At 47.8% G+C, this 15,338-nt stretch overlaps 1 protein-coding gene across 6 annotated transcripts in view; it reads right to left on the bottom strand.

Moving 5' to 3' along the window:
- Positions 1 to 15,338, bottom strand: part of LOC111840795 (transcription factor SOX-6-like) — a 148,315-nt gene that overhangs the window by 33,249 nt on the left and 99,728 nt on the right. For all 6 annotated transcript variants that reach the window (XM_023806044.2, XM_072718069.1, XM_023806064.2 and 3 more), the window contains 2 exons: positions 10,380 to 10,500; positions 5,887 to 5,963 (listed from right to left, as the gene is read on the bottom strand). In XM_023806044.2, the coding sequence (XP_023661812.2) occupies positions 5,887 to 5,963; positions 10,380 to 10,500 (198 nt within the window). The remainder of the gene's footprint in view (positions 1 to 5,886; positions 5,964 to 10,379; positions 10,501 to 15,338) is intronic.

Raw genomic sequence — 15,338 nt, 5'->3', positions numbered from 1 at the left:
TCTCCTGTCCAAAAGACCTCTCCCTCTCTTCCTTGTCTGACAAGCTGGAATTCAACCAATTTGAACAAGGACACATTACAGGGGTGCTGCACGAAGCTCAAAGGAGTTCAAAGAAGAACAGAACTCAAATGAGACCTGGAACCTGAAAGGAGAGGCTTTCCCAGTGAGTGTATACTGTATGTGTGTGTTTTCTAGTCTGAAGAACCACATACACATCAGAATTGCACCCTTTGAACTACAGGCTATGATTCAACTAACCATTTTTTCTGAAATAAATCATCTGAGCAAGCGAAAAATCACCTTCCCTGTTGACCTGGTGCACTTGACTAAATGAAATCGCGAAATGACCTACCCCGCCCCCCCCCCCCCCCCGGGATCCCTGGGGACTGTGCTCTGTCAGCCGTATCACAGGGTCACCAACCAAAAGCTATCACAGTACAAAGACACAGTGATACCGACACAGCTAAAGCTAGCTTTACAGGGGCGCACACACACATACAAACACCTAGACACAGGCAGCCACACAAAGCACACAAAGCACACGTAGCTACACTGCAATTCAGCCTCCTCCCTCACTACTCATATGCATGCAGGCCTGGTCGCCTATAGACCCTTACCAGAAGAATGGGCCACTTCTCTACCTCCTTTCTGTTTTAGGCACAAATATCAGCTGCAGTGGTAACACCACTGTCTACCTGAGCACTAAATGACTTGCTGTGACAATGCTCAGCTAGGCAGAAAAACTCGAGAAAACAGGAGTGTTCTCTTGTCATATCTGCAGCAGACCCCCAGCCTCAACACACATATACACACAAGTTTGTATTTATGTCTCTCCATTCATTTCTATGGGGAAAACTGTAATCCCAACATGACAACCCTAACCTCTACCCAGCCCTAAATTTAACCCTGAATAACCAAACAAAATTTTTTTTGTTTTTTGATGGCATTCACAGATCTTTGTGGAGACCTGGAAAATGGTCCCCACAACATCAAAATAGTGTTTTTTATTACATTGTGGGGGACATCTGGTCCCCACAATGTAATATAAACATAATCCACACACACACACACACACACACGACCATCATCTATCGCGGTGAGCCCAGCTCCTTCATCCTGCTCCTAGCTATGTGATCACCGCAGGCTTCATAACAGCAGGGCTTGGTCTCAGGTCAGCCCGTTAGCCTCTGCTAATTAAAAGCAACCCCTCTGGAGGCAGCAAAGGTAAAACCTGAAAGTTAAGTATTCTGTCTCTGATGACGTTCTTCCGGAATTACGCCCTCCAGTCACAACATGCTCCCGGGACACTTCGCTCAATGAGACAGGCAGCACACGATGCGCTGAAAAGAGCAAATTTTCATGGGCAATTTTTCAAACATATTGTTGCTGGGGTAAGCACCATACAGTCAGCGCTGTAAAATAAATGCACAGGCCTTCGGGAAGATGGCATCTTGGGGAGTTTTTTTTCATCGGGGAGTGCGTTTTGTTCAAAGGGCGCCTAACTGTTATGTGGTCTCACAGATGTTTAGCTGGCAACTCAGGGGGAACTCCGTGTGCATTGAAAGCGGGCTACTGTATCTCCGGGAGCCGCTAACCCTCCGTCACATCACCGTGGAGATGGCTCTGCTCTCTGTGTTAGGCTGGCAGGGAAAGCAAACATCAAATTCTCCAGGAAAAAAGGGTGATTCCAGCATCTTATTTGTTCATCGAAGGGCGAAGGGACAGATGTTGCAAAATACAACAGCAGATTTGGTAGAGCATATGGACAGTCGTTCTGCTTCCAGCCATAACAGCACCCCACCCCTCCTCAATGGAAACCAGAGTCTCAAACATATTGATTGGCCTGGTGGGTCCAGCAAGCACTAGACCCAAACAAGACAGGGTCTAACCTGGTGAAGGAAAAGGAGGTCAGAGCCCCCCCCCCCAAGGTCACCGCTACCTCGAAGGTGCTGACATTAACTGTTCTTTTGTTTAGTTTTTTCTGTGGAGCCATCCTGCTCTTGCCACAGGCAGGCCCAGATGCCAGGAGAGGCAATGCTTATACATCAAGCTCATTATCCTGGTACTGCCCAGCTCAGTCTTCTCTGTTTCATCTGCTGGCGTCCTCTCGCGCCCCAAAACCCTTTTCCCCCGGACCGCGTGCTCTCCTGCCAGCCGCTCACTGCTCAGGACAGATGGATTCTGGGTCATCAGAGGGGGGATAGGTACCGCACCCCCTGAAAGACATCTGGGCTGAGCACTCCACCCGGGCCAGTCGTCCTGGCTCGACCCGGTGGCCGAGCCATACTTCACTGCCGTGCCAGACAGCATGCGTGTGGCGTGAGGCCTCCCCTTCCCGTGTACCTGGGCCTCCGTCCATCTGTCCCTCAGCTCGCTCCGCGCACAGACCATCCGTACAGCTGCCTGCCTAAATACCCATCTGTCCGCTTCATTATTTGCTGTAAATGATCTGCCGGCGGTGCTGGGGGCGGCGCGTACCGCCGCCTGGCTGCAGAGGAGCCGAAACCTGCCGCTTCCTCTTGCGCTGCCCAGCAATGCAAACATCTGCTCTGCCGCTTTTCATCTCTTTATAGCTCAGAAGTTATGGTACTGCATTTGCCAGTAAAAGTGGAAACCCCAAACGCCCACGTATCCGGGGTTTAAAGAAAGAAAATAAAACAGAAATGGCAGACAATGACAACGTAAGGTTACCCTGGGTCCCTGTCTGAGGCAGAGGACTTCCTCTCACTGAAGCGCCTCTCCCCCTCCTCCTCTTCCTCCTCAATCATACACAAGCAGTTTTTAGAGTGTCCCTCCAGAGGGTCTGCCAGTGCCCACGTCACCTGTTTATCACACTGAAGCTGGACGAGCTTAATCGCGACCTCTGAGAGTTGCCATTCACAGAATGATGGGCACTAATTGCGGCCTGGCAATTCGGTCAAGCAATTTCGCCGAGAGTAAGCAGCCGGCGGCTCTCAATGTGCTTCTGCTTGGCATGTTGCTGCTGGGGCGGCGGGGGGCACAGATGTTCTGCTTTATCCAATGACTCTTACTTAAAAAAAACGTCCGTCTGATTATTAAAAGCAGACATTTCTCTAAGTTTTGTTTACGTTTCGTATAGTGCTCGTGTGCTTAATGGGCCAGCCATACATGAGGACCACAGTGATGCCGAAAGAAGATGGGTCACATGATCGGAGTACATACACCGCCTCGTAAAATACTTTTATTTAATTACCGTAAACGGACTGCGCCGTTGCCTTACTCTTATTAGATTAAATGATTCACAATGTGTCATTCCCAATCTGGGACATAATGTTTGGTGTCACTGGGTACAGCAGCCAGGCCAATTTACCCGACAGTTTGGCCATGGCTGCGCACTCCGATAGAGATGGAGTGGTTTCAGATGACGATATCGTCTCCCGCCAGAGTTGGCTTATCCCAGCCTGGCGTGAGAGCTAATGAAGAGAGGCATTCTGGTCTTTTTTTTTTTCTCATGACTCGTGGGCTGGGAACAATTTGTCAGGGAGACGCTGAGTGGAATTACTCTCAGCGCGGAACTGCCAGCAACAGCCGGCAAGAGCCACCAAGGACCCACAATGACGGGCAAATTACGCGCAGCTCCAACACGCTGCCTGTCCAGCGTCACTTCAGACAGTCAGGTCAAAATCTTTTATCGCTTTTTTTTCCCAAGGTACAAGTGAGAATATTGTGCATCTATTCCAGATTATCATGGAAACAAACAAGGCATTGTGGGTAATCAATCCATCTTAACCACTTATCCTAGGCACACCATCATACAACACAGGTAGAGAGGCCATGCCTTCAGACTGTTGGAGGTAACCCATGTGACACAGGGAGAATACTAACTCCACAAACAGGGAGCACAAATGGTTTTCAAAACCCCAATCTAGACAATGTGAAGCAACAGTGAGACACCCAAACACAAAACAAGTGTAGCTTAAAATTATTCTATGAAGGGCTGCTATCAAACGCCAGTATATTTGACTGATGCAGTTGCCTGTTGGACCAAACTGTAGAAACTTGCAGGATTATGACAGGAGAGGCCAAATTTCCTTTGAAACATTTGCAGGGAACTGCATGATGTAAAAGAATTCATATATATAGAATTCATAAATATATATAAACATATATATGCGGCTTCAGAGTGGAAAAGATATGCTTTTCTTTCTGGAAAGAGATGAAATGAAGGCACAGGCAGATGTGATATAAACCCTGGAACAGGGCCCCCAAACGGGTGACACATGTCAGCAAACATCAGAGAGTTCACACGTAGTCATCAGTCACCGCTCTTCACTTCCATTTAGGCTCTTTTTTAACTTTCTTTCTGACTTTTTTGACACACATCAGGAAACAATGGCAGAGATTATTATTTTATTATTGACGTCCCCAACAAGGAGAACGTATCCATCACCCATCACCATAACCCAGCACGGGGTTGCACTGCACCTGGAGCCTAATCAAACAAGGACTCATCCAGCTTCTGAGGGCTGCGGGGCAAATATTGAGGGGGCTTTTAAACACCCTCCTCCCAGCTAGTCTCCACAGGGACAAAAACCAAACCCCTTAACCTACGTCAAGTTTTTCTGGAGCCTTCCTAATTCGTGACTCCAGCGGCAAGATTTTCATTCCTCCACGGACACGCAGGGACACGTCGTGTCCCTCCCACGCCTCCGCATGGCCGCGCAGTAATGGAGACCCTCCTGGCATCCGCCATGGGCGCTGCTTGGACTTGCCAAGACTCATTAATGCCGATGGCGATAAGCTCTGCAGGACAAATTGTGCAAATGTATTGGTGAGGAGAAAAACGCAGACGTCTAGCATTCCACTGCTAACACTCAGCTTTGTTTAGCAACAATTGCAGCTACCAGAGAGTTTAATGTCTAATCGCTATCGACAACTCGTCGCTGCTGTTGACAAAACAAGCCCCTCCACCGAAAGAGGGCCCGCCCAGATATTTCCCCCCACACTCCTCTTCTACCTTCTTTTGTTTCAAAAGGAAGGAGAATCAAGGGTCCGATGACTCGCATTTGGAATTCTTCTTCAAGTAGTTTCCAAGAAGCTTAAATATTTATGATCGGGCAGTTTCAAAAGACACCATCCATCTTCCGGCTTCGCAGGACCCGCAGGCCGCATTGATAATTTCCCAGGCAGGCGGGCGGGAGTAATAACATTAGTGTAATTGCACAGAGGCTTTAACCTCCCGTTCCCGTTTTGCATATTTGTTATGTAAATACAACTTGATGACAGTAACCGGGGAATACTTATCGCCTATTTCTGAACAAAGACCAGGCAAATGCTTGCAGAGAGCTTAATAACAGCCGTAATTATGACGATAACAAGATGGGTGGGGGGAGAAATGGAGATAATCAGTTTTATTAGATATTTCCACTTGAAGTTCATGATGCACCCAGTACTGCTTTCTGGCTGGCAAAGTTTTGCCTCTGAGTAAGCGCTCATACACGTTTCAAATCTGCCTACATACCTCTTCATGCTCCCTTCATATCCTGCCTATCACCATGCAAATATCCCAATGAGTGAACAAAATGATCTCAGGTGTCCAGATAATTTCCCTAAGATTAAACCTAACAAAACACAATAGATAAGGAAGCTGACAGGTGATTTAATCCCTATAACTAAATAAACAGCAGTGTTTAGAGGGGCTGCTAAGTACCTAAGAGTTACATTAGTTTTTACAGTTGTCATTATTTTTTAATTACTGTTGCAGGACAATTTAGTTGAATTCTAGAGGCATACTATGTTTTACAGGCATTATGGCTATTAGAAAAGGTTCTAAAGGTGAAGTTAGTTTGGTGTTCAGTTATCAGCTAGAGGTTAGCGGTGTCCTCGGTCCCGAGCCTCTCAAGCCGCCCACACTCTCGCTCGTACCTGCAGCTGGAGCGGGTTCAGTCCAGATGCAGCGGCTGCCATCGACGACGGGATGAACTGCACAGGGTAGTTCTCACCTGTGGGGGAGGGAAGGCAGGGGGGGGGGGGGGCGAGAACAATGCGCACAGGTTGAGACAATGAGCAGCCCAACAGACATCCAGGCGAGTGCAAACAAGGCACGCCGGTCTGCCCCTCAAAACGCCTACCCAGCTCAGCTTGCAGCCTGTACTTTTGCGCTTGTGGATGGGTGCAGATTGGATCTCCTTTATTGCTCTGTTCCCGAGAATCTGGCATTCAATGCTCTCAACCACCAAGCCCCATCTTATCTTTCTGAACTGCTTCCCCCCCCACCAGCCTCCCCGCAGTCTTAGATCCTGCCCTTCTGGCTCTCTCCTCACCCCCCCCCCCCCATCCAAACTCCATAGCTATGGTGACCGCGCATGTTCCTGTTCAGCTCCCCCACTCTGGAACTCCCTCCCCTGTGATATTCGTCTGTCGGTCTCTGTCTCAGATTTCAAACACAAGTTAAAAACCTTTTTGTTCGCTCAAGTCTATGACATTCCTTATCCATAACATGCTTTGTTGTTTTGTTATCTGTTTACATTCTTCTATGCAAGCATGTTTGAGATTCTGAAAAGCACTATTTAAATAAAATGTATTATTATTATTATTATCATTATATGCACAGACCACGGAGGAGGTGTTGACCAATGTTAAAGACCTCCTGACCCATTTCCCAGTGTTGATGGACTATAGTATGAGAGCTTGTTATGAAGGGGGTGTCAAGCCCCAAGCTAGAGTCCACACTTTACATGATGAATGATGTATAACCCGTGATACTGTGTGACATGTTCTCTCTGTGTTACGTGGCGTTTATATAGGAGTGTCTGCCACTAAGAATACAGGTGGATATCTAGGGGTGAGTGCGTGAAAGGCTGCTTCCAGCCGGGAAGCACTGTTTAATAAAGGCAACCTCAACGAACTGGAAGGCTGCACTGCAGTGTCAAGACATGTGTAATGTCACTGTTCCATGAGGTGGGGGCGTGGCCCCCGAGGCCGTGGGAGGGGTTCCCTCACTGGAAACTCATACTTTTGTCCAACTCGGAATGACTGAATCCCAAGATCTGGTGATCCGGGAGGCCGGCCAGTGTTTACAGAGATCTTGTGGTGTACCTGAGCTGAATGAACCTGGAGAATAAAGGCATGACATCCGCTTTGCAACCCCCTGCCTTATAATTTCGAGTTTTCCATGTCAAAACATGAATACTTTTCTTAGTTACAGACTAAGCTCAACAAGAAAGAGTGTGGCTTTAAAAATCATCAAATACAGTTTCTCCTGCACCTTCATAAAAGCGCAGAAAAGAGGCACAGAAAATAAAATCACAAGGGCTACCCTCCTGTTAAGGGCTGAAAACAAATTTCCCCTTCCAGGACAGGTGTCTCTGTGAGCAGGGTGAGGAGCTCTGTCACTGACAAGCCTCTTCATCTTTCCAGGACACCACAGCATCCCTAACTCGAGGTGGGAAACTGCTACAACTCAACCTCAAAAAATCACTGCAGACAAAGAAGTGTTTTGTGCTAAATCAGTTATAATTATTTAATCAGTTTTTCAACTTATTTATCATTTACTGATTTTGTTGTTCTTATCAGATGATCCAACTCCAAACCCAGTTGACGTTGTAAAGTTGCCCAACAGAGATGCTATAATCATGGCTAAGTATGAAAACGCTGCAGTGTAGATGTTAGCCTAGTAGGGGGTCTATGATAGTCTGGTCATTGGGGGGGCATGGCGATGGGGGGGTGGGCAAAAGGTCGTTTTATAGCCGTTGGGACCATGGCAGCCCCATTGAGCCGCCATCTCTGGGCATGTGTTTGTTTGTACTGCAGCAGGCAGGCCATTGGGCACAGCATGGGCAGGGGCGAACGGCCCCGTCTCAGCACCAGGGGGGGCGCGTGACCTGACGGCGCAGGAGCAGATGCCTGGCCGCTCTTCTGCACATATCTGCAGTGAGGGGGGGCAGCCGGCGCACAAAATAAAGAGTGTGAAAGTGCGGCAGTGAAGGCCATGAATTGTTTAAGGCATCGCTCCCCCTCGCTTCCCGTTCCCCCGTGAGCTCATGAATAATGCATGCTCTCCACACGGGGCGGCCTTCGGCGGAGCTTTCATAAAAGCCCTCTTATTTGTATTAAAACATTTGCCTTGTCAAACGTTTATAGGCATATGACTTGCAGAAGGATCGCATCAGGCGCTGTGTTTCGGGCCCTCACACCAACGCGCTCACCAAACAGTTGCATCCTCCCTGCATGCATCCTCTCCCGCATTCATTTGTTAGCTTAGCCGCCACTCAGTACCACTCTATGTGGCCCCGCCCCCTTTTTTATTTTCCTATGCCTTCCTTCTAGCTTTCTGTGAGCTTCTCAAAGCACTAAGACTAAAGGCTTGGTACATACCTGGTATTTCCTCTAATTTAGACATAATCACATCCCTGATCTTTAACAAGGTATCACCTGTGTGGGCATTGTTTTGGTGAACAAACCCCAGAATGGGAGGGGAGCACACTTTGTTCCTCTTTTTCTGATGAGCGCTCCGGGGCAGGAATCTGCTATGATTTTTTAATTATAGAAAGCTAAGAAGGACACCTCTCTAATTCCTCTCAAGAATAAGGAATCTGGATCAACACTTTGTGCTGTGGGCCTGGCAGGGAGTCAATAGGCAGGTTATAGCAATTATTAAAAAATTTTTCCCCCAGATTTGTTTTGGGATTTGTAATGCTTGCGTGAGGAGCCTTTCTGCTCGTACCGGCATAGAGGCCAACGGCGTGCTGTGACAGGCGCAGTGAGGCTGGTGGGAAGCGAGGGGGCAGGTGGCCCACGCAACCAGCCTGCCACACGGTGCATTCAGCACCCATGCCTGTGCATCCGTAGCCGGGGATCGTGGCACCAAACAGAAGCAATTTGGACCGTTTCTGAAAACATTACAATATATTTCCATACTCAAATACTGTATCCCTTTGGACTAAAAATATCTGTCTGACTCGGAAATCATAGAGCATGATTCCTTTCTCGCAGAGATCTTTAGGGGCGGGAACTATTGTGTTCAGGTGACTTGTCAAAGCAGCTGGTTTAATATGTAATATACACTGCCTGGCCAAAAAAAAATGTCGCACAGTTTAATATTTTGATGGGCCGCCTTTAACTTTGATTGTCTCGTCAATGCATTGTTTCTATGTGCTTATGCAGCATCTCAACATATTTGCATTAATTTCTCGTCAAGATCTTGTATTGATGACAGGTGAGTGGAACCACTCCGTAAAGGCTTCTTCAGCACATCTCACAGACTTTCAATGGGGTTGAGGTCAAAACTCTGTGCTGCCAAATTCACGTGTGAAAATGATTCCTTGTGCTCCCTTAACCACTCTAACAGTCCGATCCCTATGAATCTTGGCATTATCATCCCGGAATATGTCCATGCCTTTAGGTAAGAAACAATCCATTGATGGGATAATATGGCCATTCAGTAGATTCAGGTACTCAGCTGACTTCACCTTATTGCTGCATAACATTGCTAAGTTTTAATAAAGACGCTACTATTGGCTTTTAAGTACCAGCTGATTTAAATTCAAGTGGTGACTTTTTCTTTGTATATAACATATGTAATATATGCAACAGCACAAAAAAAGTAAAAAATTAAAAAGCAGGAGCACACAGACCAAGTGGACCCCATGCTGGGAGTAACCAAGCCACCAGAAAACAGGGAAGCCTGTAGACCTGTGTGCCTTGTGACAGATGTGTTTGCTCTCGCTTGTGCTCTTGCTCTGTGTTCTGTACACGGTGACATGATGCCACAACCAGCCCTGGATTTCTCTGCTTTTATTGCTGAATTCAAAGGGAAGAAAAGCAACTGCGACAGTCAGTGAGCCAGACGCATCCAGCTCCTCTGACGGGAGACAGCAGAACATGAGGCGGAGGAGAGCGCAACACGAAACGTTAAAGGTCCCCAGTGCGGGAACTGATCCATGTCACCCCCATGTCATGCCCCCTACCACTATACCTCAGATCCACAGAAATGGGAAATTTAGGGAAATTCTGAGAAACACATTTAACCCTGTTATACCTGCATGCTGTCACCAGTAGCCATATTAATACATCAGGTCTACTGAGATTAGCTGGGACCGGCCTGAAGTTTAGTGTGGCTCAGTCAGGCTGGCTGGAGCTGCCCTCCGGCTCAAACCCAGACAGGGATTCTGAAAGCTCCCCTCACACCAGAACTTGGAGATCTGCTAAAGGAAGGGATGCTGAGGCAGGGAGAGAACCAAAACGCTGCAAGCTTAGGCACTATAATTTAGGCAGAAGTGCTTAATATACATCCAGCAGCATGAGAGGACAGGGTGGAAAAAGACAGTATGGCAGCTATTCAGCATGAAACCAAACCCTGACGCATGATGTAATAATAAGGTGACAGAGCTGAAGAAGAGAGGAAAGTAAGAGGCTACCTGGCTTATAGGTGAGTCCAGGAGGGAAAAGGAATCCTTGCTGGGCTGCCGCCGCCGCAGCCAGGGTGCGCTGATCGTGCGGGAAAAAGGGGATCATGAGTGGAGGCATGTGACCCTGGACCTGCCAATGAAAAGAGAGAAGATATCAGACACGAGCCAAATGCGTGCATCCCAGCCCGCTCCATCCCAAACTTCCCGATGATCTTATATCATCACACCAAATCCATGGGTGCTCATCCACTGTGCCTGAAGACAGGAGCATCAGGAGACATCAGTGGAACGGCCCAGGTCCCTGGAGGCCACCAGGCCAAACAACATTTTGTGAAGTAAATGGGATACAAACATATTGTTGTATCACCCACCTAGACAGCAAATCCAGCCAATGGGGCCGCAGTGTTCTGATTCTCAGTCCTGAAACCGGGGATAAATCTACACAGCTTCCGATGACATTATGGGGGCCAAACCTGGGTGACAAACGGACTGAGTGATGACGTGGGGTGGGGGGGGTCCGGATGGTGTAGGGAGTTTAGAAGTACGTCTGTAATGCCGACTGACAGATATAGGCCGGTTTAGAATCCAGATCTCTGTTTAATATTTTTCGAAGATCATTTATGAAGATAATAAAAAGGCAGCCCAGCCAGTGATTTACAGCACCTGTTTCCAGCAGAGCGAAAACTGGAAGGAACCCAGAGGACCTCGTCCATTTCAGATATTTCATTTTAACATCCTCTGCCATACCACACAGACGGCGCCCCATATATTAGCCCTAAAACTGTCTCTGTGTTACCCGGCTGGCACGCTTAACCTTCAGCTTAAAGCTGGTTCTGCTGTTCTAATGCGCTGTTACAAGAACCTTCAGCACTAAGACCGGCTCACCAGACGGAAAAGACATCTCACTATATGCTTGTGTGACATGCGTGCCAGTTCAGGGGGCCGGGGGGGGCTGGAAAAGGGTACCAACTGAATCTGAGCTCTGGCTGTCTCGCAAGTTAAAACAGGTCCCAGATCAGTTGAAACATTGTCAGCTCCTTTCCTGACAGGGTCCAGAAATGCTGCCATGTAATCTGTTCACCAGCTTGGGGACTCTGCTCAGAAGAAGGGTTAATAAAGGTCATCTGCAATAACAAACTATTTTCAGTATGTACCTTCATTCATTCCTTGGTAACACAGAGCCTGTGTGCAATTATTGCTGCGGCATCAGGGCATGAAATCAAGTCCCTACGAGCTGCCGTTTTGCTCCCCATTATAGCTGAGGTAAGCCAGCTCATAATATCTGTCTTCTGCCCCCCCCCACTTCACACAGGCAGAACAGCTCAACCGGTCTAATCCCCCTCTGCATACAAACCCCTCAGACCACTCTATTGACTGGCCAGAGGTGAGCTTCAGGGAAACACCTACTACTCCTCTCATTTTTTTTCACCCTCCAAGCTTTTAAAGACACAGACAGCTATTTTTGAACCAAAGCCTGGTAGCTTCCGTGACGTTCCTGCTAGGATCTGAGCAGATGTAAGTATTTGAGACTCGGCAGCGCTGTGCCGTGATCTGTCCCGGGCAATCGATCATAGAATATTATAAAAATAATGAAAGAAATAAAACTAGCCCAGGAGCGCATTTTTAGATAGATAGAAAATTGCCTTCTAAATGAATTCATTATATCTGAACAAGAACTGAAAAGGTGCCAGCAATGACAGTCACTCTATTGAATATGCAGGGAGAAGAAATAAATAAATATATTTTTCAACTAAGTAACGCTGCGGAGTGCGTTGTGAGGAAATGAGCAGCATTCACGCCGCATGCCTGAGATTTGCAGTAATGAACCCTCCACATTAAACTTTAATCGACGCCACTAATGTCAGTGAAAGGGAAATCAAATGCGCAGATGCTTCAAAGCGCTAGCTAACAGTCAGAGTTAGCATCCTGGGCTCTCCTTCCAGCAGCCAGTGAAATGTGAGTGAGCCTGTGGCCCCGGGAGAAGCAGCAGCAAGTCAGCTACGCTGATGGCGACTCGGGATAAAGAGGCGTTCTGTCACCACCCATGCATGTGAAACAAGGATCGCATTCTGGACAAAAAGAGACCCCAGCAACCTCACCCTACCCCCCTTGCTGCCACCCCCCCCCCCCCTTCCTCAGCCCCATCTCTGGGTGACTAGTCTGTGTGCCAACCAGCTGGGTGCCCGGAATATTCTAACAGGCAGGATGATCTTCAGGAGTCAGAGGAGGGAGCAGAGAGTAGCAGATGTGAGCACGGCACCCATGCCACCCCCCCCCCCCCCCACTCCGGTGTAACTGCGGCCGCATTGTTGCGCAGCTCCACCTCCCCTTTGTCTTAGCGCCACTCCTCGCCATCTGCCCCAGCGCTTCATTAAAAATACATGAAGAGGCTAACTGGCCCTGCTAACTTACGAGAAACAGGTGCCGTCGTTCGTCCCATAAGACCTGCGTCCAGGATGCGGCTCCTCGCACTCGAGCCGGAGCATCTGCAGCAATCAGTCAAAGTGAAACCCTGCGTGGCGGGTGGGGCAGGGGGGTGACGAGGCCCTTCATGTACCGCTCACCCCCCACTCTGAAATATATCAGCCATGCGTCCGACCTGGGTGTCCTGCACTGCCCTGCCTTCCCCTGTATATACGCGGAACATGTTGTGGATAGTTTCCGTTTGGTTATAGCACCAGGAAACAAAATTTTACTTCTCATGATAGAGATTGAGGGCTTTTCTCAAAAAAAGAGGGAAAATTTATAAAAAAACAATATAGCACTTAATGGCGACGAGTTAACATCAGCACTAATGGCCTGTAATATGAGCAGTAAAGAGATAAACAAGGCAGGTGGTGACATTGAGGACTGGATTCTGGCAGAAGAGAGAGAGGCTGCCATGACGAAACTGAGAAGTGCAGCCCACTGCATCACTGTGCCTGGGCCCTGTCAGCACCCATGCAGCTCTCTGTCTTCAAAGGCCTGGGGAGGTCCCAGGGTACAACCCCCCATCTAACATTTATCTGCAAATTGAGTTTGGTCTGCCTCATCACACTATTTTTCTTTCCATAAGCGATGGGAATTGTTTAAATATGTCCGAATATATCTGCTACTGACAAGATAAGGAAAGATGAGAGGGAATCTTTCTTTTGCTGCTGAATCTCACATGCTAACTCAGAGGCCGTCAATTTCTGGGCTAGAAAAAGGTAAACATGCGAGTAACAGTTAACTCACAGCCTCATCTGAACTGAACATCTGTTGATTCAGGACCAATGGGCATTATTGGCGGGCGTGTGGTGTGCAAAGATGGTTTCTGAAGAAAAAAGCAGCCAGTCGGCCAGCGATGCATGTGTGCAATCAGAAGGCAGAACCTTCTTCAGAAAGTGGTCTGTCTTGTACACCTTGCTTTGCCCATATTTCTGAGAATGGAAGCTGGGTGGATCTAATTTTACACAGGGGATTGGCGGGGACAGCTCGACTGCTGAGACGCACTCTGGGAGATCGATATTCGGCGTGCGCAGTCTGTAACAGCTGGCACAGTCGATCCATAAGGATGGCAAATAAGCTTAAAATCAAACGGCTGCGCCAATTAAACAACCGCTGCTGTGTTGCGTGCATGGAACATTCCAGAAAAAAAAAGCACTGAATGAGATGGTCCTCTGAGCCCTGCAGTCTTTGCACTGCATGGATGATTCATAAAACAGCCTGTCCCACAGGACATGTTAATTGTGTGTTGCGAGTCATTCGCAGGTTAACCACACTCCTCCATGCTGAAACCGTGAGGAAGCAGTTATCCCACCCGGCAGACTGCTGTGGTGCTGCCATCAAAGCCCGGAATATTCCACCTGCCTCAGTGTGGCCTCAGGCTGCGATCAATACATCCCTTACGGTACATGACCTGTACCTGAATTCCCTCCTCTCTACCCCTCAGCTATCGTTGTTCTTGCAAAAGGACAGCAGGGAATAGCCAGCAGTGGGGGTCGATCATCCTTAGTGCACCAGGTGCCCAACAAAGGCTCTTTGTCTAGCTGTAGCTTTGACAAAACCAGCCCTTTGCCAGTCCCTTGCAGGCCATCCCTCCTCCCCCACCGGCACGCTACCTCCTGGGTTTATTGGCTTCAGGAAATAGCTGTTTTAACTGACAGGTGAGAGATTAACATCTGCAGCCCTAGGAACACAATCTCCATTATGTCAGATAGGTGTTTGTGCAGCGAGCCCTAGCACTCACATCACTTGTAAACGCTGCATCTAAGACCTTTGACTAAAGGGACATTCTGAAATAGACAAGTGGCACAAACCTATTTAATGTGCGTGGGCCAGGAAATCAGACATACCTGAGAACCTAAGCTCCTCGAAAAGAAATAGCCAATAGACGGCTTCTTCTGCTGCTAATTCATCACATGGTAAAGCCAGTTGTTTTGCAGGACAGCCATTGCAATGCGTTTATATTAGATGTCTAAAGATCTGAAGACTACCTCCTGTCCACCAACTGAGATGGAGCTACCGAATGTGCATACAGCACATTAAACCTCCAGATGTCACTCGGGGAACTTCCAACACCATTGCACCTTATGGGTCACACCCATAACTCCTTGTCTGAAAGCTGGACTAGGCTGAGATGTGCTGTGACACCTATTACAGGAGCAACCATGAGACGGCAGGGCTACAGGGACGACTTCTGTATGATCAATGACCAATGAGTGGACAGGAAGTGGACAAATGCTGCTGGTTTACAGAAAATTATTAAATCTATAGTAAAAATGGAAGGAAGACAACCATCTCCCACTGAATAGAAATAAACTATATCTGTGAAGAATGCAAACTTAGGGATGACTGTGGTACAGCCACAAACACACAAAATGTTATTTAAGTTTGCAAATATCTGAAGCGATTAGGTTTCTGGAAACTGAAATATCAAAGTTAAGCCTTAGGCTCTTCTCTCTTTGAGCATTTTATTTACATGATCCATATCTTTTCCTTTAGGTC

This window comes from Paramormyrops kingsleyae, chromosome 11 (genome assembly GCF_048594095.1).
Source record: "Paramormyrops kingsleyae isolate MSU_618 chromosome 11, PKINGS_0.4, whole genome shotgun sequence".
In the NCBI taxonomy this organism is placed as follows: domain Eukaryota; kingdom Metazoa; phylum Chordata; class Actinopteri; order Osteoglossiformes; family Mormyridae; genus Paramormyrops; species Paramormyrops kingsleyae.
Note: the sequence above shows the minus strand (reverse complement) of the source record. Positions and strands in the feature narration are given on the sequence as shown.